General features: G+C 38.4%; 1 protein-coding gene across 1 annotated transcript; it reads right to left on the bottom strand.

Moving 5' to 3' along the window:
- Positions 1 to 4,401: 4,401 nt before the first annotated feature.
- LOC110589626 (olfactory receptor 13A1) lies at positions 4,402 to 5,388 on the bottom strand. The gene has a single exon (XM_021700161.1). The coding sequence runs from the start codon at positions 5,386 to 5,388 to the stop codon at positions 4,402 to 4,404; it is 987 nt and encodes a 328-aa protein (XP_021555836.1).
- Positions 5,389 to 26,068: the final 20,680 nt, after the last annotated feature.

Genomic DNA, 26,068 nt, shown 5'->3' with positions numbered 1-26,068 from the left:
AGCAGCAACATTAAACCAAGCACCCACTGAACAGAAGCCTGTATCAATCTGTGTCCAAGTGGGAAACAGAAACCCTATCATACAACTTCACAGAGAAGATTTAATATAGGAACTGGTTAGACAAGTTTTGGTGGACCATAAGGGCATGAAGCAAACAGTGAGGTGATACAGAGACAGCAAGTGCAGAAGGAAGCTTCATCTCCTAGGACTGGAGGAACCAAGACAGAGCTTAATTAAGGCTGTTGTAACTGAGAAGCCTAGGGAAGGAGCTCCACTGAGCTGGGTCAGAGACCTCTGTCGGGGGTGTGTTTCCTGGGTAGCCCTGGTCTTCCTGTGGTGTGAAGAGACTCTATGGAGCTAGGACTCAGGGCTCTGAGGGACAGGCACTCCTCAGAGAGTATTGCTGCCTCAGGATCTTGAAGGAGAGAGCTCCTGCTGAGCTGGGATTCAAACCTCTGAGTAGGCAATATTGGTGACCACATGCCAGTGTTTCTGTGGGGCTAATGAGGCTGCTCCTGCAAATGTGAAAACTGCAGCCAGCTGCTGCCAAGTTGAAGAAACAGACCCAATCACTGCTGCAAAGTTGAAGAAACAGTATTAGGGCAATGCTGACAGAAGCAGGAAGCAAGTGTAACAGAACAAGTCCCTTCTGCCTCTAGCGTTTCAGTCTTTCTCTAGGGCCCCCTCTGGGCAGAGACTAAAAGAAATCCATCTGCAAAGGTGAAACATGGTTTGCAGAACCCCAGGCTCAGAGTTCCAGAGCTGGAGTTGGGGCTGAGAGACAATAGGTTAATAATGAGCCAGTTGCTGCCCAAGCAACTCAAGACCTCCCCCATCTAGACTAGCTCAAGCAGCTACCCTAGCACAGAGGGAAGCAGGAGAATATGGTGTGTTTCCTGGCATGTAGACCCACACAGAAGTTATGCTGGGTAGATTAATTAGCATACCAAGGAATGTGAGTGGAGGCTGGATTATAATTTTGGCTGAGTTTTTCCACTGTCCACTACAGGAAACATGGATGACAGTTTTGTTTTAGAAAGCACATATTTATGGTGCTACCTAATCACTATAATTCATTATAATTCAGAAAAATGAAGCATTCTGATGGGTCTCATTCTTCTTATAAGTCTATCACAGCCTGTAGAAGAGTACAAGTGTTGAAGGTGGAAAAGGCAGCATGTGGGAGCACATAACAGTAGATCAACTCAGCATCATACTACCAATAGATTCAGACTCAGATGTATGGGAAATCCCAGCCCACTAAAGACCTGAGGCTTGCTTACCCCCCAAAAAAGACAAAGCAAGAACTAATCATGACTTGGTCCTCAAATCTGACATGAGGCCAATGTAAGGAAACACTGTCCTCAAAAGCCCAGACCCTCTCTTCATCTCATGTTTTTCTAGAGAATGCCAGGTGTACTCTCTAGCTGAGCTACCAACGTAGTATGACCCAAATATGGTGCCTAGCTGATGGATAGAGCTCTCATTTAAGGAGGCTACTGGGCTCACTCCAATTGGCAGTGGAGAACTAAGGACTAGCTCTGCCTCTGGGCTCTGTACCCTTGCAGACGAGGTGAGCCAAATGCCTTTTGCTTGCCTTTGATGAAAGTAACCCCTCTAATCTCCTAAGAGAAAGGAGGCTCTTAGATTAAATTTAAAAGATAAAATAAGAATCTATTCCATGCAATGGGAAATTAAATGTGACAGGGCTTCTGCAATCTTATGAATCCCTTTCTCTAAAATAAATGCCTGCCTCTGCCAAATGGGCCTCTAAGAAATCCACATCTGGGGAAATGGCTCAGGTCTCTCATCTCTGTTAAGTAAGTGACAGACATCACTGCACCAATTCAGTAGCTCTGAAAAAAAGTTATTAGGATCTAAATCTGTGTCCTCTGCTGAGGCCAGTTGCTACCTTTCAAAACACTTTCAAAAAGATTGCTCTTCCAAAACCACTGGTCAGGTTGGACAGGAGCAGCAGCAGGCTTGCTGCTTCTTAACAAAGTCCCTTGTCCCAACCATGGACAGTGTCAGAAGGTGGAGTCCATGACAGGCTCTAATATACTTTGGTGGGTAAGAGCATACGCTCTGGATTCATGGAGCTGTAGCTGAAATCCTACCTCCGCCTCCCATTCATTGTATAACTGGGATGTATTATCTCGCCTCTCACAGTGTTACTGGAAAACCAGAGATAAATTGTGGCGGGACTTAGTCTCAGACCTGACATACAGAAGCTTTCACCTTAGCTGGAGGCAGTAATCGTGATGGAAGTGGCACAGCAGTGACCACAAATCCCAAAAGTAGGGAGATGCTGGTTGGCTGTAGCTCAGTGGTTCTCACCCAGAGATGATTTTGCTCTCTCTTCACCCTCAAGGAGATCTGGCAATGTCTAGAGACATTCTTGTTTGGAGTGGTTCTACTGACATCTAGTTGGTCGAGGCCAAGGATGCTGCTAAATTTACTGCGATGTACAGGACAGCTCCTGCAATGATCTAGCCCAAATGTCAACAAGGTCAAAGTTGACAAACTTTGGTGTAGTGGTACCCAAGGATCAATTCCTAAACTGAAGAAAAAGGAAAGCCAATATAAAACACAAGAATACAAGTTCCTCATTGTCTGGAGCCAAAGGACAGGAATGTGGCCAAGACTTCAGCTCATAAAGAAATCTCCATAGAGGGGGCGCTGGATGTACCACAGGCCCATATCTTATCTCCATTATCCACACCCTTTATCATATGGCTGTTGGTGCTGGTAAACTAATCTGGTGGAACACTTACAGAAGATCTGCTTTAGTCAGGGAGGCCAAAAGGGTAAGGGCTTGTGGTTGGAGAAACATCTGAAGAAAGGGGGAGCCTCCCTTGATTGATAGACATTATCAAAGACAAAAAGCAGAGAAATGGGTAAATCGGAAGTTCTAACAGTTCCTCTCTGTGGCTCTTCAAAGAATTGATAATGTGAAGTCACAGTCAACCAGTCATAGAAATGCTGCCTGCTGGATGCCTGTGGAGTCATGAGTTTGACTGCACTAAATCACAAGGACTAATTTTAAGAGATAACATACAGGGAAGCAAGAGCTGTGTCTCTGTCTCAGCTAAGAAAGGCAAATTGGTGCTGGTTCCTGCAAAAGGAGCCACAAAAAGTCTCAGGTATCAAGTCTGTTGAAGGAAAGGAATGCATCTGTTCTAGAGAAGACAAACTCCAAGCAAGACAGCACTCTGGCAGGGAGGGATGCTCCACCTGGGCCTAGAGGTCACAGAGAGAAGGACCAGCTACTCACATAGGGCTCAGAGGGATAGAACCTGACACAGGGCTCCACTGAACAGGGAAAAGAAGTGATCTGAAAACTAAAAGGGACCTGTTTGCATTTGAAAAGCAGGAAAAAAGTTTTGGGCCTGAAATATGACAGGCTCTGGGAAGCTAGGAGAGAATCCACTAAGGAAAGGTGGATGATCCATCTATCAGGAACTCCATTTGGCCTTTCCTGAGCAGAGCTGGTCTCACTCATGAGCCTGAGGCTTCCTGAGATAAACAGGATCCACTCTACATCAGAAACCACCAGAATGGCTTCTTTTACCCATCCCAATGCTACTACTCACTAGGTCATTTTTAGAGAGTTGAATCTGCTGCTGCCCCAGCAGCCTCTTCCTGTGTGGTCCCAGCATCTTAACCCCCACCTACCCTTTCCAGGTAGCCACCACAAACATTGCCCTGAGCCAGGCAGGGGTGAGTCGCTGTGACATCCAGATCTCCTTGGATGCTCCTGTCCTCAGCGATCACTCACCAACAGTAATATCTTAAACTTAGATAGCACTTGATATCATTGTCTTCAGTTCTCTTGTTCAGTCTTGATAGTACCTCTGGGTTGTTTATTTTCCTCATTACACTTAGAAGGAAACTACAGCTGAAGTGGGTTGAGTGCTCTGAAAGAGTCTGAATTTGAACCCAGATCTTCTCCTGGACAAGTGCAGGACTCCTTCCACACTGCACACATCTTTGTACATCCACACCACACCCTGGAATGCAACACTCTTTATGCCTTTTCTTTTTTATATTCATCATCATGGGTACTGGTATATTCTTAACTGAATTACCAATTTTCTAAGGATATAGATCAAATGAGTTTTGTTTTATCAAATGAGTAATGTGGTTTTAATCACTCAATACTCATTTAAATATTTTTTATTTTTTTGAAATCCATTACAAAATGTAGAAAATATAAAAATTACAAGGTTACAGGAAACCAAGATGAGTAACAATAACTGCTCTTCAAGCCATGTTGCAAATCTATTAGTAATCACACTGAGCCATTAGTGGTAGTTTTCAAAGCCTTAATCATTGGAGAGTCTCTGAGACCACTGTGGACTTCAACATGCAATCTCCAACAAAAGCTTCAGAAGACAGAAATTAATTTCTGGAGAAGGAGAAAAGCTTCCTGAGGGCTGCCTTGACCTCTTTGTTTCTCAAAGTATAGATGAGGGGGTTGAGCGTAGGGCTCAACATAGTATACAGTACGCCAGCCAACTTGCTCTTCTCTGCACTATAGCTGGAGACAGGGCTTATGTAGGCATAGAAGACAGCAGTATAATACATACACACCACAATGAGGTGGGAAGAGCAGGTGGAAAAGGCTCTTTTCTTCCCCTCTGCAGTCCGCATCTTTAGGATGCTAGAGATGATAAAGCCGTATGACACGATGGTCATCAGGAAGTTCAATATGCCATAAAAGGCATCAGCCAGGACAATCATGATGCTGTTCACATAGGTGGAGCTACAGGAGAGAAGCAACAGAGGAGGGACCTCACAGAAAAAATGGGTAATGACATTGGGGCCACAGAAATTTAATCGTAGCATCAGCCCAGTGTGGATGGCCATGTTGAAGGCACAGAGCACCCATACACCTGTAGCCAGCTTGCTGCAGAATGCCTTGCTCATTGTGGTACTGTAATGTAGAGGGTGGCAGATGGCTGCGTACCGATCATAGGCCATGACTGTGAGGAGGAGCAGCTCAGAGGATGCAGACCATGTGAGGAAATAGAGCTGGGCCATGCAGCCCCCGTAAGAGATGGAGCTCTCCTCTGACATCAGACCCTCCAGAGCTTTGGGCATGATGGAAGAGGTGCAGATAATATCCATAGTAGCCAAGTTGAACAGAAAAAAGTACATGGAGGTATGGAGCCCAGGGTTGAAGGTGATGGCCAAAATGATGAGGATATTACCTGTGAGGGCCACAGAGTAGAGGGAGAGGAAACAGCTGAATAAGAGCACATGGTATTCTGGGTGCTCTGAAAAGCCCTGCAGGATAAACTCTGTTACTAGTGTCTGGTTACTCATGGTTCTTAGGCTGAGAGGGATTTCCAGGACTATCAGGTGACTCTCTACCCACAGCTTCATGTGATTTCAGGGCTAGAGAGAGAAATGAGAGGTATCTCTAAAGTGGGCTGCTATCATTTTCATTCATACCTGACATCATGCCATGAGCAATATCATACAGATGTACTGGGACTTATTAATGCAGAGAAACATGCCAATATGACATTAGCCAGAGGGCATGAACATATAGCTCATAAAAAGTAAGTACAAATGGCCAATTATCATAAAGTATCATTCAACCTCAGAGAAATGCAAGTTAAATCAACAATCCATTCTTTATGAACCATGATTTGGCAGTTTGAAAAGCCTGGTTTTGACCAACATTAGCATGGGTGCCAAGATGCAGGCCTTTTAAAATTCATATGCCATTTGAGCCAGAACTTCCACTTCTAGGAATTTATCCTAAGGAAATAATTAAGAGCATCTTCAAGGTGTCATCACAGCATTATTTATAATACTGAAAATGTAAAAGCAACTATACTTTTAAAGGTCAGTATATTATGATGTATTGACATAGCATAATGCTCTATACCTATCAAAATGATGCTATAGAAGTGTTTTACTGATGCTTATAAAAATAGAAAGAAGAAAATTCAAAAGTAGTGTGTACACTAGGATCTTATTTTGAGTTTAAGAAAAAAAAATCATGTTTATATATACATCTGTAGCAAAGAACAACTGGCAAATGATAGAACAGAATTTGAACAGTGGGGATAAATACTTGATTTCATTTCTTTGCCTGTGCTTCTCCGTATTCTCTGATTTTTCCAAAAGGCAGGTCTGACAGAATAAAGGCCCCCAGCTGGATCCACCTCCTCTCCAGACAATGTCTTCTCTCTCATCTCACTCCTCAAAGCCAAAGCTCCAGCCACACCCCGAATTCCCAGTCTGGCCAACACATCAGCCAGGCCAGAATTCTGTGGCATTGTTCTTGCAACTCCCTCAGCCAGAAATGCTTTCTTTCTCATGAACCAGGTCTATCATCATCTCTCCCCTTTTCTAACATCCCTTCCCTAGAGAGAAAGGACCGCTCTCTCCTTTGTGGCCTCTCAGGATTCTGTACTGACCTCTATCCTAGAACCCATTACACATCACTTCATGGTATGGTCCTCTAAGATTGGGGCATTTGCCTCATTCATCTCTGAGCACCACTTCTTGGTCTCCAGATATGTTTGTTGAACTAATAGTAAAGAACAGTCCAGTACCAATAAAAGCAGAGTGGTTTCTATTCTCAACACAGTGCACATTCTGTATTGTTTAAGATGAAATCAGCATGGTACCACATTTGCTTTTCCCTTCTTTTCAACTCTCTATTCATTAAAGGAGTTAAATTAAGGAAGATGCTAATTTTCAATTAAGAATTCTGCTTTTTGTCAAACTTCAATACACTGAAGCATTAAAAGGTTTATACAAAATGACGAAACACCTATGATCAAGTCATATCACACTTTGAATAGAAGAGCATAAAATTTCTCTGACTCAGAGCAATAGGCTGTGTTAGTGTAAAGTCTGTTCAAAGCTGATGCAAATGATGGAGCTCCATCTGTATATTCCAGCAGCAAGGTATCAGGTCAGCTCTATCACTTTGCCGAAGATAATAAATGCAATATGTTTTAACTTATTTCACATTTGTTTGGGACAAAAGTAGTGAATATTACTCTTGTATAGTTTGAGTTGGGGATCTGGAGATTTTATTTGCTCCTCTGGAACTTTACTGGCTCCTCAACACAGTCTGGTGGGTGACTCCATTTAACTCCAGGGACCACTGTGAGACTGAAAAGCTGAAGGAGGCTGAAAAGGAACAGAGTTGGATTTGCCCCATGGATGTCTCCATGTAAGGTTTCTGCACTTCCTGCTAATTTCCTCCCTAGGATTCTAACCACCTGACAGCTCCAGTCATCACTCACAGTCCACTCCACCAAACAGATTATGAGTCTCTGTCTTAGGCCACACCTAAGAGGAGATAGACAACTCCATCACCAAACACTGAGCAACAGAATGTGGGTCTATCACATAGCATTACTGGAGTACCAAAAGAACCTATTATGAAGGAAACCTTATACCCAGTCTTTCTCTTAACTCCAGGGTGAGGACAGAAAAATAAGGAACTGCAACACAAATGGAAGTTTTGAACAGGTGCTCAGCACAAGGAAGTGTCAACAAACTGATTCACATTCAGGGAATAAATTATCCCTCAGATAATTACCCTCTCACTATAATTTCCACGGCAGGTGGACAGTCTCCTCATCCAATTGATCAACAGGAAGATCAAAGAATCCGGGAGCCAGGATTCTTTCTGTGAGAATGACCATAAAATCTCTGTTGGACTTCAGCCAGTTACTTCCTCTTCTGAAAATAACAAAAACCTTTCTCTCCTGAGGTTCGTAGGGCATTGGCTTTTATCCCTATCAAGCATCACAAAATTATTACCAAAGATGTGAGGGAAAAGAAAAAGATTTCAGATACCAATTGCCAAGTTTAAACATGTACTACATGTAGACTACATGACTCTCCACATGTGAGGTGATAGGACATTTAAAGAGTGATTATTTTCCACACTTACCAGACCCTTCAGCACTCAAGTTTCAAAGAAAATAAAAATGCATCTTGGATGATTTGATTACTTTAAAGAAACAGCACGAAGTGTCCTCAAATCTCTGAAATTAAAAAGTTAATTTCACTTAGTTTTTCATAAAGATAGTTTGGATTTTATGTGAAAGACTTTATTTTTAGTGAAATTTTATCTTCATTCCAACTTATTGTTCATAATTTCAAAAGTGGAGAATTATTGCTATCGTAAGGTATTCAATTAATAATGGAGAAGTTGACTACTTCTATTATTTTTATCTCTAAAGAAGTTTGAGGATTTTCAGACACCATATAATTAATTCAATGTTCATTTAATTACATATGAAGGTAAATATTCCTATTGTAAACATAATTCAGGAACAGAAAAATAAAAATCAGAAAATGCCAAAATCTCATATGTTTGGGTTTAAATCTGAAAGATACTTTGAAGACAACCTAGTCCAACCCATTTATTGTAAAGTCATAGAGGCATCCAAGTGACTTACCCTAGTCACACAGAGTATTAGTGACAAAGCTAATATCTAGTCCCAGGACTTTGGGATTCCAGCCTAGAATTCTTTGCTGTGTAATTTGCTAGTTGCCCCACTAAATCTAACCTCATCAAATGTCCAAAAACAGTCAAGAAAAATCAACCAAGAATTTATATGATTATTATTATGACTGAGGTGTGAATGCAAACCCTAAACTCTCAGGCAGTTTTTGCATCCTATTTGCTCTATTCATTTTTTGATCAAACAGTAATAATACAGAGTGATAAATCTATAAATGTTACTGGTTGTAGGTCAGCTAAACAAAAAATATCAGGTCTTATATATAGTTAATGATAAAAATCAAGCAGACTTAGAGTTATGAGAATTTTTCTCATCCTTTTATATCACCCAATAGAATAAGCCATCTTCAGAATACTCCTAATTACCTTGAAAAAATTCTTCATCTTTGTGGAGCTAATAGATTTTATGTATAGCCATCCTTTCCTCATCAATCATGACCGAGGTTGGAAACATGGGGACACTGAAGCAGTATACAATCCAGGACAAGATCAGTCTAGATAAAGGTTTTCTTCCCCTATTTAAGCTAATCCTGCCAACAATTTGTGACTCATCTTCAGCAAAGTTTGTCACTGCCAATGGGAGACACTTGGGATACCTGTTCTCAGCTATTACTCTAAGTGGACCCTGAAGGAGCAATTAAGTACCACTTTGCTGGGTGCTTGGCTGTCACTAGTGTTCAGACAAAGGCCAGTTCAGGTTTCTGATCCAAATGTATATAAAAGGGTGTGAGCCTGGACAGAGAGAAGGACCAAAACTTTCTCCTAGTTCACAGAATCTGGGGCAGTGCAAACCCAGGTTCAGGTGCTCAGAATAATGAGCTCACACTTATGGATTGGGCTGGGCGGCGGGTGTGTCAGGAAGGCAGCTAGCATTTCTAGACTGCCCTTCATGGAAGTCTAGAGCCATGAAGCAAATGTCCCCATGTTCCCTAGCATAAACCATCCCTACAAACAGCACTGGCCCCCTCACCAACTTTCACTCACACCTTGGCTCCCTTACCAAGCTATCTTCCCTTCCCCTGTCCTCATATTTTCTCTCCCTATTTAAGCCCATCCAGATCTAACTCTATCAACTCTACCAAGGCTTCTTTGATTTCCTGGAGGGAAGTGATTACCTTCTGCTAAATTTCAGTCACATCCAGGGACTCTCCCACCATGCTTTAGTGATAATAACATGGGCTTGAGTCTTTACAGACCTGGGGTCAAATCCCAAGTCTGAAAGCTACTGGTTGTGACTTGGGGCAAGTCTCCTAACCTCTCCAGGACTTAATTATAATAATAAGACTTACCTCATTATCGCAGTACCTAATACATGAAAAGGGCTTGGTAATATTTTACTTCCTCTTCCCCCAGTGTGGCAGCTGTTTACATATTTATGTTCTTCTGTAGGAGCAGAGAACAGGCTAGAAATGTCTATTACCTTCTTCCCTATGAAAATGTCCTGAATATAGCTGACAATGCATAATTGTTGATTAAGTGACTGACTAGTTTGTTTGGAGACTTAAATGGGTTTGTTATTAAAAGGCACTTCAATCATTTTTAATTTTACAAAGCAGTATGAGGTACTTAGAACAAGCACTAAAGTAAATAGTTCACAAATGGCTTTGAGACCTGTTACTTAAGGAGTTGTGTGAATTAATCTAAGTCTTTTTTTTTAAGATTTTTTATTTATTTATTTGAGAGAAAGAGAGAGCACACATGCGTGCGTTTGCACACACAAGTGGGGGGGGGATGGGCAGAGGGAGAGGGTGAAGGAAACTCCCTGCTAAACAGGGAGTCCAATGAGGGGCTCAATCCCAGGACCCTGAGATCATGACCTCAGGCAAAGGCAGACACGCTTAACCAACTCAGCCACCCAGTGCCCTGAATTAATGTAAGTCTTATAATCTCTCTGAATTCAATTTTTTAAACTATAAAATGTGAATAATAATATCTACCTTCAGGATTTTTCAGGACTCCATTTTAGTTGTTATTACAGATTATTAATATATTTTATTTAATTTATTATTCATTATTAATATGGAAACAATTACACAGAAAGATTGTGCCCTGGCAGCACTACGCCCAATAAGGTTATCTTTTTTCCAACAAAATAGAAGATACATAAACAAAAAATTTCCTTCCTGGGATGTTAAGGATGTTAATGATATGTCACCATTCATGAATAAATGTGTATTAGTCAAGTTAAAGGCTACACTGCTATAATGAACTGCTATAATGAAACCCAAATATATGGTGGCTTAATATTTTCTCTTTTATTCAATAATCTGAAGTGTGTATGAGTGGTGGGGTAGTTTCCAGACTGATGGGGTAAACTTGCCCCATTTCACTAAGGGATCCAGTTCCTCCCATGTCAATGATTCTTGATCTCCTAGGCCATTATTGTCTTCAACTTCATGAAAGATTCCACAACCTCCACATTTCAGCTTTTAGGAAGAAAAGTGACAGGAAGCCTTGGGAAAGCAATTTATTTCAAGCAAGTGAGGCATACTTGCACACATAACTTCTGCTCACGGTCTATGGGCAAAAATGCAGTTATATTGCCTTTTTAGCTGCAAGGGAAATGTACTCAAGCTGGGAAGTCATATAGGAAAAAGGAACAATAAATCTTTGGGGAAAAAATAACTATTTCCATAGATATACAAGAAGAAACTAAAGATAGGAGAATTTACAAAAAAAGACCAGCAGTCAGAGTGAAATTTATGCTACTCCTTCAAACAGAGATTCAAAAAAGGAAAGGAGAATGATCATATAGTTATACAGGAAGGAAGGGAAAGGTGAAGGGAAGGTAAAAGCAGAGAGGCAAGTGATCTACACTGAAAGTTAAAAGGAGAAAGTAAGAAAATTAATTTAAGAGTTCTAACATTCTTATATAGTATCAAGAGTCCCTGAGTGGTGGGACTCTGAAAAATTATGTGTAATCCCCAAAAGCTGCCATCTGATAGACAATAGTGCCAGGCAGAGCTATAGAATGACTGACTGAAAGATAGTAGGAGCTGTGCTATGAGACAGAGCTGAAAGGGGAGGTCTTCCAGCAAGGAGATGCTTGGAAACTTGTGCAAACTTAGGGATCTATAGAATGCCATGGGGAGTCCTGCCTAGGCAATACCATAGCCCACTCTTCCCAGGCCCTATGCCCTAACCTCAGCTAGGACCAACTATTAAAACAATCTAATTATTAATTTTTGGTTGAGTCCTTATTTCCCAGCTATAGACCTGAGTGTGTTTCATACTCTTCAAGTCCTTCCTCTTCTGCTTTTCCCTCATACCTACTAGCCTTGTCTCATACCTTCCTGAAAAGGGAAACACCACTCTATCAGAGTTCCTCAACCTTGTTCCTTCTCATCTCAATCTTTCTACATCTTTATCTTAAATCTTTGTTGACTCCTGTCCTCTGTTAAAGTTCTATGAGAAACCAGCAGAAAAACCAAGAACAGCTCATTTTTCCCTACAACAAACTGTTGAACATTATTATTTTCTTTAAGATACCCCTAGAATCTTAAAATGATTCCCATGCTAGGCATAATTTGTATACCAGACATGCAAAGAAGTAGGAAAATATACCCATATTTTGAGGTGAGAAAAATGCATCAAAATCAACTCAGAAATGACAAAAATTATAAAATTAGTAGACAAGAACATTAAAACAGTTATAACTGTATTCCAAATCTTCAGAAAACTATAGAAAATCATAATAAATGGAAACATAGAAGATTTAAAGGATGTAAATACAATTTGAGACATGAACTACACTGTCTTTAATTAATAATATAATTAATAGGATTAACAGTACACAAGACATTGCAAACAAACAAACAAAAAAAATTGGTGAATTTGAAAAACTAGCAATACAACCTACCCAAGTCAAACACAGAAGAAAACAAAAAACATAAGAATAGTGCATCAGGGGCGCCTGGGTGGCTCAGTTGGTTAAGCAACTGCCTTCGGCTCAGGTCATGATCCTGGAGTCCTGGGATCGAGTCCCGCATCAGGCTCCCTGCTCGGCGGGGGGGGGTCTGCTTCTCCCTCTGACCCTCTTCCCTCTCGTGCTCTCTGTCTCTCATTCTCTCTCTAATAAATAAGTAAAATTAAAAAAAAAAAGAATAGTGCATCAGTGAGCCATAAATCCACTTCAGATAGCCCAATATATGTGTGATTAAACCCCATAAGGAGATAAGGAGTGGGGTGGAATGTAAGAAATATCCAAATGAATAAAGGCTAAATTTTTTCCTTTAAATTCCTTAAATTAAATTAAATTCCTTAAATTTTCCAAATTTAATAAAAAATATAAACTCACAAATATAATAAATTCAATAAACTCCAAGCACAATAAAAATGAGAAAATCACACCAAGACACATGCTTAAAACCAATAACAGAAAATCTCTAAAAACAACCAGAGTAAAAAAGACACATTAAGTACAGAGAGAAAAGATAAGAAATACAGAAGACCTTCTATAGAATCAATGCAAGAAAGAAGACTGTGGAGAAATACCTTTAAAGAACAGAAAGGCCGGGGCAGGGGTGGGGGGCGGGGAGGGGACTGTCAGTGTAGAATCTTATGTCCAGGAAAAACAGCTTTCAAAAATAAAGGTGAAAAATATTTCAGAAATATAGACGGAATTCATCACCAGCAAACATATACAAGAAATGTTAAACAAAATCTTCAGTGAGAAGGAAAATTATACCAGATGGAAATCTAGATTTATTCAAAGGAACGAAGAGCAACAGAATGGTAATTCTAGGAAAGATGCAATATTTTATTTAATATTTAAAACTATTTAAAAGATAATAAACTACTTAAAGAAAAATAATAACAATACTGTGGGGTTTATAATATACTCAGAAGTAAATGATGACAATGACACAAAGGCCATCTGGGAAGAAATGAAATAATGTTATCATAAGTTCTTAATACTATATATTAAATGATATAATATCACTTGAGGTACACTGTGATAAATCAAAGATGAATACTATAAGCCCTAAAGGGACCACTAAACTTAAACACAGAGTTATAGTTAACAAGCCAAATTAGAAAATAAATGGAATCATAAAAAATACTTTTAGACATGCAAAAGAAAGCATAAAATAAGAATAACAGGAACAAAAAGTAGATGAGATAAAGAGAAAGCAAAAAGAATACAGTAAATTTAAATCCAAAGTTCAACTGTAGGGCACTCTCAAGAACAGTGGAGGTTGTGGGGAAAGATACTCCACCTTTAGAATCATGGATAAAATAAAGATATAGCCTAGAACTAGCAGCTAGTTAACAGGGGAGGACCAAGGAGTAAAATAGCTGGGAGGAGCTGTCTGGGGATGAGAACAAATATCAAACACTGACCTTATACAATGGAATATTATTCAGCCATCAAAAAGAATGAAATCTTGCCATTTGCAATGATGTGGATGGAGCTAGAATGTATTATGCTAAGTGAAGTAAGTCAGTCAGAGAATGACAAATACCATATGATCTTACTCATATGCGGAATTAAAGAAAGAAAACAAATGAATATATGGAAAGGGGAAAAGAAAAAAAGGAGAGAGGGAAACAAGCCATAAGAGACTCTTAATGATAGAGAACAAACTGAGGGTTGATGGAGGGAAGTGGGTGGGGGATGGGCTAGATGGGTGATGGGTATTTAAGTGGGCACCTGTGCTGAACACTGGTATTGTATGTAAGTGATGATCACTGAATTCTACTACAGAAACCAATATTGCGCTGTATGTTAAATAACAAAATTTAAATTAAAAAAAAAAAGAAATTATTCCTACTAAGAAGCCACAATTTCACTGAATTCATTTAGAGAGTCTTTTATGCCCCAGGGCATTGTTTGAAACAATACAGCAATCATCTTGCAATTAGTGAAGTTGAACAGCTGGGTATGATGAGGGAAAGAGTGGAAAAGACCTACCAGTACCACTGTCACCCCAGGATGTCTGGGAGCATACTCAAAGCTATACTTCCTAAGGTTTATGTCAGATATTTCATACTGTGGGGAGGATAGAGACCTCACTAAAATGATCCAGTCAGTCACGAAACAAATAAACAAGCAAAGAATAATAACAAGTCCTGGGATGGGGAGCCAGTACCAAAGTTGATACAATATATTATCTAAAATGTTCAGTTTCCAACAAAAAATTACAAGTCATACAAAGAAATAGAAGAATATGACATACATACCAGGAAAAAATAGGCAACAGAAACTACCTGCAAGAGCAACCAAATGTTGGATTTAACAGAAAAAGATTTCCAAACAGTCATTATGAATATGTTCACAGAACTAAAAGAAAATATCTTTATATAAGAACGGTATGATGACAATGTTACACCAAATAGAGAGTATTAATAAAGAGGTAGGAATTATTAAAAAAAAAATAGAAGTGATGATATCTGAAAGATGGTAAACTGGAAGCTCCAGGCCTTCATTTCCCCCATGGAGACACTGAGTTAACAACAAGAGATAACCCAAAATACCTCTGTGAGAACACTAGAAACTAGTTAAAAACCTACAGTCCCCAAGTGAATGCACAGACAAAAAACAAAAGCTTCACAAAAGGGTAAGTTCATAGCATTTTCCTCACCTCTGCCCCTCCCCTTGTCTGACACAGAGCAGTACAAACAGGAGGAAACCTCCCAATTTTCACCCCATCACTTAGGATGGAAAGAAAAGGGTGGACCTTGTGTCCAGAGTTTTGGTTTGTCAGTGGGCTGCCTGAGGGACTGGTTTCTGCCTCCGCTGATTTGGAACACTGATGAGAAGGGCAGCATAGATCTGTCACCACTTTGGAGGCCACTGAAAACAGAGGCAGGTGCCGTAGCATGTTTAGAGCCACAGGGCATCCGATGTTCCACAGACAGGTGGTAGGGGAGCAAGAGATTATAGGCAGAGGAGTAAAACAGAAACCAAAACCAAAAGCAGGGAATTTCTTAGGGAAATTAGGACAGATAAAAACAGCTACATGTATTTTGGAAGAAAGGCACACACAAAAGCCTGGAGAAGATGCATCCCCAGAAAAAGACCGAAAGGTCCAAAAACTGGGCTGATTGGTGAAGGTCTTCCCCTGCATAAAGCCAGTACATAAAGAATTGGAGAAAGCTAATTTTCAAAGGCCCGAATCTCAACAAAAGATCACAAGGGACACAAAGAAATAGGGAAATATGACTCGATCAAAGGAACAAAATAAATCTTCAGGAACTGACCCTAAAAATAACAGATATCTGTGAATTATCTGGCAAGTAATTTAAAACAATTGTCTTAAAGATGCATGATGAGCTAAAAAAGAAACACAAAGACAACTAAATGAAATCAAGAAAAAATGATAATATCAACAAGGAGACAGAAACTATAAAAACAAAACAGATATTCTGAGGCTAAAGGATATAATAACTGAATTGAAAAATTCACTATGCAGGGTGGAGACTTATTGGGCAGAAGGGAGAATCAGCAAACTTGAAGACAAGTCATTTAAAATTATCAAGTTAGAGGAACAAAAACAACAAAAGAAAAAAATAGAAGTAAAGAGAGCCTGAGGGACTTAAAGGACACCACAAAGCAGACCAACATATACATTATGGAGGCCCAGAAAAACGAGAGTGAGAAAAAGGGGCAGAGAGCACATTTTTAAAATAATGAATGAAAATTTCCCAAATTTAAGGAAAGAAATGGACAAATTCCAGAAGCTCAAATAACTGTAGGATAAATGCAAAAAGACCCATACTGAGACACATTATAATCAAACTGCTTAAAGTCAAAGACCAAAAGACAGTCTTGGAACCAGCAAGAGAAAAGTGATTTGTCACATTCTAGGAAGCATCTATAAGATTATCAGTGGCTTTCTCAGCAGAAACCTTACAGGCTAACAGGCATTGGTATATTTTCAAAGTACTGAAAGAAAGAACTATCAACAAAAAAATACTATATTCAGCAAAACTGTCCTTCAAAATTAAGGATAAATTAGGAATTTCCCAGATGAATAAACACTGAAGGAGCTCATTGCCAGATCTGTTCTATAAGAAATGCTAAAGGGAGTCCAAGTTGAAACAAATGGATGCTACACAGTAATATGAAGCTATGTGAAAATATAAAGTTATCCAGTAAAGGTAAATATATGGATGTATAGAGACTTGTATTATGTAATCTGGTATGTAAATCCACTTTTAATTCTTACACAGTGTTTAAAAGAAAAAAGTATAAAAATAGACTACAAATCTATGTTAGTGGATGCTCAATATATCAAGATATAATTTGTGACATCAGTAACATAAGGTGGGGGCAGAGCTATAAAGGAATAGAGTCTATATGCAATTGAAGAAGTTAAATTGTTATCAATTTAAAACAGATTGTTAAAATTTTAAATTTTCTTACATAATCTCCATGATCTCTCTAATCTCCACATAGAAAATATCCATAGAATATACACAGAGATGAAAAGGGAATCAAAGTATGTCACTACAAAAGAAGAATCAGCAAAACACAAAATAAGAATAACAGAGGAAATTAGAGTCAAAAAAGCTGTAAGACATACAGAAAATTATTAAAAGGCAAGAGTAAGTCCTTCCCTGTCAGTAATTACTTTATATGTAAATGAATTAACTCCCCAATCAAAAGATATAGACTGGGGAATTGATTTAAAAATAGGATCCAAATTTATGCTGTCTACAAGAGACTCACTTTGGGTTTTTTTTTTTAAGATTTTATTTATTTATTTATTTGAGAGAGAGAGAGCGAGCACAGGCAGGGGGAGGGGCAGAGGGAGAGAGACAAGCAGACTCCCTGCTGAGCAGGGAGCCCAACACGGGGCTCGATTCCAGGACCCTGAGATCATGACCTGAGCCAAATACAGATGCCTAACTGATTAAGCCACCCAGGAGCCCCAAATTAATGTAAGTCTTATAATCTCTCTGAATTCAATTTTTTAATCTATAGAATGTGAATAATAATATCTACCTTCAGGGTTTTTCAGGACTCCATTTTAAAAGCCATGTTAGTTGTTATTACAGATTATTAATTTTATTATTTATTATTAATATGGAAACAATTATACAGAAAGACTGTGCCCTGGCAGCACTATGCCCAATAAGGTTATCTGCAGACAGCCCATGGACATACAGGATGGAAACAGTGATCTGAAGAATGCTTGGAGCACATGCTGTGGGGAGGTTATTTGCTCATCTCAGAATGTGTCTCAGAGAGGCAACATTCATGGAGAGACCAATACAGGAACACAGGAACTGGCAGGTGCCATTTCCTTCCCCGCCCCTCAACATAAACAAGGCCACCTGTGGGAACCAGCACAGCACCAACACTTGCTATCTAACTAACTTACACCAAGCTCTGCCCCCCTATGCCTCATTGGAACTGCCCTTCCCCATCATACGTGCCTCAGTCCCAGCATAGTGGGTCCCCTCCCCCAAAGACGAGCCCAAATCCCTGCCCACCCTACATCTCCAAACCCATGAGTTTTGCAGGGCCTTGGTTCTGGTGGCAGTGGCAACAGGTCTCATTTCACAAGCAGACCAGAGCACATCTAGTTAAAACATTCAGGCCAGTGACCAACACTGCCCACAACAGGCAAAGAGAGCCTCTGCAGATGACTGGTTTAAAGGATAAAGCAGCCAGGACACAACAGCAGAGCACATACAGGACGCACTGCAGACACTCCTGGAAGTGCCAGGACACTACAATGCAGGGTACTACCGGACCTCTTCATAAGTCCACTACCCTCAAGAACAGGAGAAGTAGCTGACTTTCCTAACACATAGAAGCAGGCACAGAGACTTAGACAAAATGAGAAGACAGAGGATTCTGTCCCAAATGAAAGAACAGGACAAAGCTATGACAAAGCTAAGTAACATGGCTGATAGAGAATTGAAAGTAATGATCACAAAGATACTCACTGGACTAGAGAAAAGAGTGGAAGACATCAATGAGACCTTTAATGTAGAGATAAGGAATAACATAGCAGAGATAAAGGGCTCAGTAAATGAAATGAGAAACATGCTGGATGGAATGAACAGCAAGCTGGAAGAAGCAGAGGAACAAATTAATGACGTAGAAGACAGTAATAGAAAGCAATCAAACTGAACAAAAGAGAGAAAAAAGAAGTATGCAAAGCAAGAGGAGACTTAAGGAACTCAGTGACCCCATCAAACGTGATAACACTCACATTATAGGAGTCCCAGAAAAAGATGACAGCGAATAGGGGGCAGTGAATTTATTTGAAGAGGTAACAGCTAAAAACTTCCCTAATCTGGGGAAGATTTGATATCCAGATCCAGGAGGCACACAGAACCCCCCCCAAAAAGTCAATAAAAGAAGACCCATACCAAGATATAAATGGCAAATATAGTAATAAAGAAAAAAAAATGTTAAAGCAGCAAGCAAAAGAAGACAGTTACATACAAGAGAAACATCATAAGGCTATCAGGGGATTTTTCAGCAGAAATTTTCCAAGCCAGAAGAGAGTGGCATCATATATTCAAAGTGCTGAATGGGAAAAATCTGCAGCCAATAATACTCTATCCAGCAAGGCTATCATTCAGAATAGAAGGAGAGATAAAGACTTTCCCAAACAAACAAAAACTAAAGGAGTTCATGACCATTACACCAGCACTGCAAAAAATATTAAAGGGAGCTTTTTGAGTGGAAAGGAAAGATCAAAAGTGACAACATGAAGATAGGAAACATAAAAGCAGTAAAAATGAGTATTTTTGTAAAATATCCATCAAGGAACTCACAAAAGAGAAGAATGTGAAGTATGACACCATATTAATATAGACTTAATATAGACGGCTATATACAGAAGATGTTATATACAAACCTAATGGTAACCAAAAATCAAAAACCACTAATAAACATGCAACGAATAAAGAGAAAGAAATCCAAATATATCACCAAACAAAACCAGCAAACCATGAAAGAGAGAAAAACAAGAAAGGATCAGAGAAAATCTTCAAAAACAACCATAAAACAGGTAATAAAAACACTCTTAACTATAGAGAACAAACTGATGGTTACGGGGTGGGGGAGGGTGAGAGGAATGAGTGAAGGAGTGCACTTGTCATGATGGGCACTTGGTGATGGAGATTAAGGAGTGCACTTGTCATGATGGGCACTTGGTGATGTATGGAATTACTGAATCACTATATCATGCACCTGAAACTTATATTAGTTTATATTAATATATTAGTGTTATATTACACTGTATATTAACTAACTGGAATTAAAATAAAAACTAAAAAAACTTGAACAGTTGAGGAATTGCTTCTTATGGATGAGCAAAGAAAGTGGTTTCTTGAGGATGGAACGTAATATACTCCTGGTGAAAATGCTGTGAAGATTGTTGAAAAGACAACAAGGGATTTAGAATATCACATAGACTTAGTGGCAGGATTTGACAGGATTGACTCCAATTTTGAAAGAAATTCTACTGTGAGTAAAATCCTATCAAACAGCATCACATGCTACAGAGAAATCATTTGTGAAAGGAAGAGTAGATCAATGCAGCAAACTTCATTCTTGTCTAATTTGAAGAAATTGCCATGGCTAGCCCAACTTTCCTCAATCACTGCTCCGTGAGTCAGTATCTATCACATCAAGGCTATATCCTCCACCAGCAGAAAGATTACAATGACTGAAAACTTGGATGATGATTATCATCTCTTAGCAATAAAGTATTTTTTAATTAAAAAGAAGAAATAGACCATCTAAATAGACCTAAAACAAATTAAGATGTTGAAGCAATAATCAAAAAACTACTCAAAAAGAAAAGTCTATGCCAGATGGCCTTACTGGTGAATTTTACAAAACATTAAATAATTAATACCAATTCTTCACAAACTCTTCCAACAAAAAAAATGAGGTGAGAACACTTCCCAATTCATTTTATGAGGTCAGTATTACCCTAACCTCAAAACCAGACGAAAATATCACAAGAAAACTATAAACAAATATCTCTTATAAATAGAGGCACAAAAATCCTCAACAAAATATTAGCAAACCAAATCTAGAAATATATAAACAGCATTATACACCCTGACCAAGTGGGATTTATCCAAGGAATACAAGGTTGGTTTAACATCCAATAATCAATTACTGTCATATATATCAATAAAATCAAGGCCAAAACCGTATGATCATCTCAACAGACACAGAAAAAATATTTGGCAAAATTCAACACTCTTCCATGATAAAAAAACACTCAGCAAACTAGGAATACAAGGGAACTTTCTTAACATGATAAAAGATATTTATGAAAAACCCATGGGGCACCTGGGTGGCTCAGTCGGTAAGCAGCTGCCTTCGGCTCAGGTCATGGTCCCAGGGTCCTGGGATTGAGCCCCACATCAGGCTCCCTGTGTGGCGGGAAGCCTGCTTCTCCCTCTCCCACTCCCCCTGCTTGTGTTCCCTCTCTCACTGTGTCTTTCTCTGTCAAATAAATAAAATCTTAAAAAAAAAAAAAAGAAAAACCCACAGCTTACATCATACTCAGTGGTGAAAGACTATAAGCTTTACCCCTAAAATCAGGAACAAGACAAGGATGCCCATGTTCACCACTACTGAACATTGTACCAGAAATCCTAACCAGAGCACATAGTCAAGAAAAAGACATTAAAAGCATACAAATTTTAATGGAAGAAGTAAAATTATCTCTATTTGCTGATGACATGATTCTAAATGTAGAAAATCCCAAAGAATCCACCAAAAATTTAAAATTCAAAGACAAATTCAGCAGAGTTGTAGAATACAATATCAGCACACAAAAATCAGTTGTTTCTATACACCAGCAGTGAACAATCTGAAAATGGAAATTAAGAAAACAATTACAGTTATAATAATATCCAAAAAAATTCCTAGAAATAAATTAGCCAAGAAAGTGAAAGATCTGTAGACTCAAAACTATAAAATATTCCCAAAGAAGACCTAATTAAATACAAAGGTATACCATATTCATGGATTGGAAGATTTAATATCATTAAGATTGCAAACTCCCACAAAGATATCTACAGATGCAGTGCAATCCCTATTGAAATTCCAATGGCCTTTTTTGCATAAATGAAAAAGCCAATGCTCAAATTCACATATAACTGTAAGGGGCTCCAAATATTAAGAACAATATGGAGAAAGAGAAACAACGTTAGAGGGCTCATACTTCCCAATTTCAAACTTACAAGTATGCAATGGTAATCAAGACAGTGTGGAACTATAAACCACTGGAATATGATTGACAGTCTAGAAATAAACTCAACATATTTATGGCTAACAGGTTTTTGACAAGGGTGACAAGATCATTCAAGGAGGGGAAAAAAGGGTCTCTTCAACAAACAGTGCTAGAACAACTGGATAACTACATGCAAAGAATGAAGTTGGATCCCTACCTCATTCCACATACAAAAATATACTCAGGACATATCAAGAGCCTAAATATAAGAGCTAAAACTATAAAAAGCTTACAAGAGAAATGCATACAGAGAAATCTTCATGATGTTGAACTTGCCAATAAATTCTTCGATTTGACACCCAAAACATGAGAAGCAAAAGAAAAAATAAACTGGACTTTAAAAATATTAAAAACTTTTATGAAGAACATATAGCTACCCCATGACCCATCAATTGCACTACTGGGTATTTATCCCAAAGATACAAATGTAGTGATCTGAAGGGGCAACTGCACCCCAAACTTTAGAGCAGCTATGTCCACAATAGCCAAACTATGGAAAGAGCCCAGATGTCCATCGACAGATGAATGGATAAAGATGTGGTACATATATACTGTGGAGTATTACTCAGCCATCAAAAAAAAAAAAAAATGAAATCTTGCCACTTGCCATGACATGGATAGAACTAAAGGATATTATGCTAAGTGAAATAAGTCAATCAGAGAAAGACAATTATCATATGATCTCACTCATATGTGGAATTTAAGAAACAAAACAGAGGAGCATAGGGGAAGGGAGAGAAAAATAAAACAAGATGAAATCAGAGAGGGAGACAAACCATAAGAGACACTGAATCATAGGAAACAAGCTGAGGGTTTCTGGAGGAGAGGGGGTTGGGGGATGGGGTAACTGGGTGATGGGCATTAAGGAGGGCATGTGATTTAATGAGCACTGGGTGTTATATACAAGTGATGAATCACAGAACTCTACCTCTGAAACTAATAATACACCATATGGTAATTGAATTAAAATAAAATTTAGAAAAAAGAATGTGAAAAGACAACTCACAGAATGGGAGAAAACATTTGCAAATCATATCTCTGATAAGATTAATATCCAAAATACATAAGAACTCTTACAATTCAACAACAAAAAAGACAATACAATTTCTAAAAAACAGACAAAAGACTTGAAGAGACTTTTTTTTTTTTTAGCCATTCTGACTGGTGTGAGGTGGTATCTCGTTGTTTTGATTTGTATTTACCCTATGATGAGTGATGTTGAGCATCTTTTTATGTGTCTGGTAGCCATCTGTACATCTTCTTTAGAAAAATGTCTATTCATGTCTTCTGCCCATTTTTCAACTGGATTATTTGTTTTTTGGGTGCTGAGTTTTAAAAGTTCTTTATATATTTTGGATGCTAACCCTTTATCAGATAGGTCATTTGCAAATATCTTCTCCCATTCCTAAAATTAAAAACGCAGGAAACAATAGGAGTTGGCAAGGATGCAGAGAAAGGGGAACCCTCTTACACTGTTGGTGGGAATGCAAACTGGTGCAGCCACTCTGGAAAACAATATGGAGTTTCCTCAAAAAGTTAAAAATAGGGCGCCTGGGTGGCTCAGTTGGTTAAGCGACTGCCTTCGGCTCAGGTCATGATCCTGGAGTCCCGGGATCGAGTCCCGCATCGGGCTCCCTGCTCAGCAGGGAGTCTGCTTCTCCCCCTGACCCTCCCCCCTCTCATGTGCTCTCCCCCAATTCCCTCCCCCCCAAAAAAAAAAAAAAAAAAAAAGTTAAAAATAGAACTACCCTACAATCCTGCAATTATATTACTAGGTATTTACCCAAAGGATTCAAAAATAATGATTTGAAGGGATACATGCACCCTGATATCTATAGCAGCATTATCTATAATAGTCAAATTATGGAAAGAGCCCAAATGTTCATCAACTGATGAATGGATAAAGATGTGGTGTGTGTATATACATATATGTGTGTGTGTGTGTGTGTGTATGTGTATGTGTGTATATATATGATAGAATATTACTCAGCCATAAAAAAGAATGAAATCTTGCCATTTGCAATCATATGGATGGAGCTAGAGAGCATTATGCTAAGCAAAGTAAGGCAGTCAGAAAAAGACAAATACGATATGCTTTCACTCATGTGAAATTTAAGAAACAAAACAAATGAACATAGGGATAAAGAACAAAAGAGAGAGAGAGAGGCAAACCAAGAAACAGAGAAAACAAACTGAGGGTTGCTAGAGGGAAGGTGGGCGGGGTGGCAGGGGGAGATGGGTTAAATAGGTGATGGGTATTAAAGAGTACACTTGTTATGATGAACACCAGGCGTTGTATGTAAGTGATGAATGCCTAAATTCTACACCTGAAATTAATATTGTACTGTATGTTAACTAGCTGGAATTTAAATAAGAACTTGGAAAATAAAAAAAAGAAGAGATATTCTTCCAAAGAAGATATACAAATGGTCAACAAGAATGTGAAAAAGATGCTCCACATCATTGGTCATTAAGGAAATGTAAATCAAAACTGCAATGAGATAGTACTTCACACCCACAAGGATGGCTAGAATAAAAAAGTGAAATAACAAGTGTTGGCAAAGAGATAGGGAAAATGGTACCTTCATATGTTGCTGGTAAGAATATAAAATGGTACAACTCCTTAGGGAAACAGTTTAGCTGTTCCTCAAAAAGTTAAACAGAGAATACCATATGACCCAGCAATTCCACTTTTAGGTTTATAACCAAAAGAAATAAAAACAGATGTCCATGCAGAAACTTGTACACAAATGTTTATAGCCACATTATTCATAATATCCAAAAGGTAGAAACAACCCAAATGTCCATCAGTGAGTGAAGAGATAAATAAAATGTAGTAGATTCACAATGGAATATTATTCACACAAAAAAAGAATACTACGACATGGATGAACCTTGAAAATATTATGCTGAGTGAAAGAAGCCAGTCACAAAAGACTATGTATTACAGGATCCCATTCACATTAAAGCCCAGAATAGGAAAAGCCGTAGAGACAGAAATTAAATAGTAGTTGTTTAGGGCTGCTGGGAGTTGAGGGCAGAGAAGATAATGGGGATATAGGAACGTAATGGCTAAAAGATACAGAGTTTCTTTCTGAAGTGATGACATATGCTAAAATTGTGTTGATGGATGCACGTTACCTGTGACTATACTAAAAACTATTGGATTATACATTTTATGTGGGTGAATTGTACAGCTTATGGATTGTATTTCAATAAAACTAATAAAAATATTTAAACCCAACCATCTCAATAATCAACTATAATAGGTCTAAACACACTGTTAAAAGGCAGAGATTGAAATAATGGTAAAAGGGAGGACCCAATTATATGCTGCCTACAATAAATGCACTCTAAATACAAAGACAAGTGTAAGTTAAAAGTAAAAGGGTAGGAAAATCATATCATGCTAAAACTGATTAAAAGAAATCTGGATTGGCTTTAATAGCAAAGTAGATTTCAGGGCAGAGAATATTACCAGGGATAAAGCAGTTATTTCATAGTGTTAAAGTGCTCATATAATCAAAAGGATATAACAATTCTAAACATTTATGTACATAATAAAAGAGCTTCAAAATACATGAAGCAAAACTGATAGAACTACAAGGAGAAATAGAGAAATTCAAATAATAGTCAAGGATTTCAACAACAACCTCTAAGCGATTGATAAAACATGTAGAGAAAATAAAGGTAAACATCACTGTGACCAAACTTGACCTAATTGACAAATTTCACTCCAAACAAAAATAGCAAAATACATCTTGTTTTAAAGTGCACATGTTTAGCAAGATAGTTCATAGTCTAGTCTTCAAGTCTCAAGAAATTTTTTTTAATCAAATATACAAGTAGGTTATCTGACCACAATGAAATTAAATTAGAAATCAGTTGAAAGATGTCTGGAAAATACTCAAATATTTGGAATTGAAATAATAAAATTTTAAATAATAACACATGAACAAAGAAGAAACTAAAAGAAACAGACTCTTAACTAGAGAGAACAAACTGATGGTTGCCAGAGGAGAAGTGGGGGGACGGGGAATGGGGTAAACGTGATGGAGATTAAGGGACATACTTGTGCTGATGAGCACCAGGTGTTGCATGGAAGTGTGGAATCACTAAATTGTACACCTGAAACCAATACTACACTGTATGTTAACTGGAATTTAAATAAAAACTTTTTTAAAAAGGGAATTTCTAACTGAATGAATATGAAATAAACTATAACAAAACTGTGAAATGCAAATTCAAGCAATACTTAAAGGAACGTTTATAATACTACCTGCACATCTTATAAAAGAACAAAGGTCTCAAATCATTTATCCCAGTCTCATTTTTTTAG

Source organism: Neomonachus schauinslandi, chromosome 6 (assembly GCF_002201575.2).
Source record: "Neomonachus schauinslandi chromosome 6, ASM220157v2, whole genome shotgun sequence".
In the NCBI taxonomy this organism is placed as follows: Eukaryota; Metazoa; Chordata; class Mammalia; order Carnivora; family Phocidae; genus Neomonachus; species Neomonachus schauinslandi.
Note: the sequence above shows the minus strand (reverse complement) of the source record. Positions and strands in the feature narration are given on the sequence as shown.

Coding starts and splice junctions, on each gene's coding strand:
- LOC110589626 (XM_021700161.1), bottom strand. CDS start 5,388: ATGAAGCTGTGGGTAGAGAGTCACCTGATAGTCCTGGAAATCCCTCTC.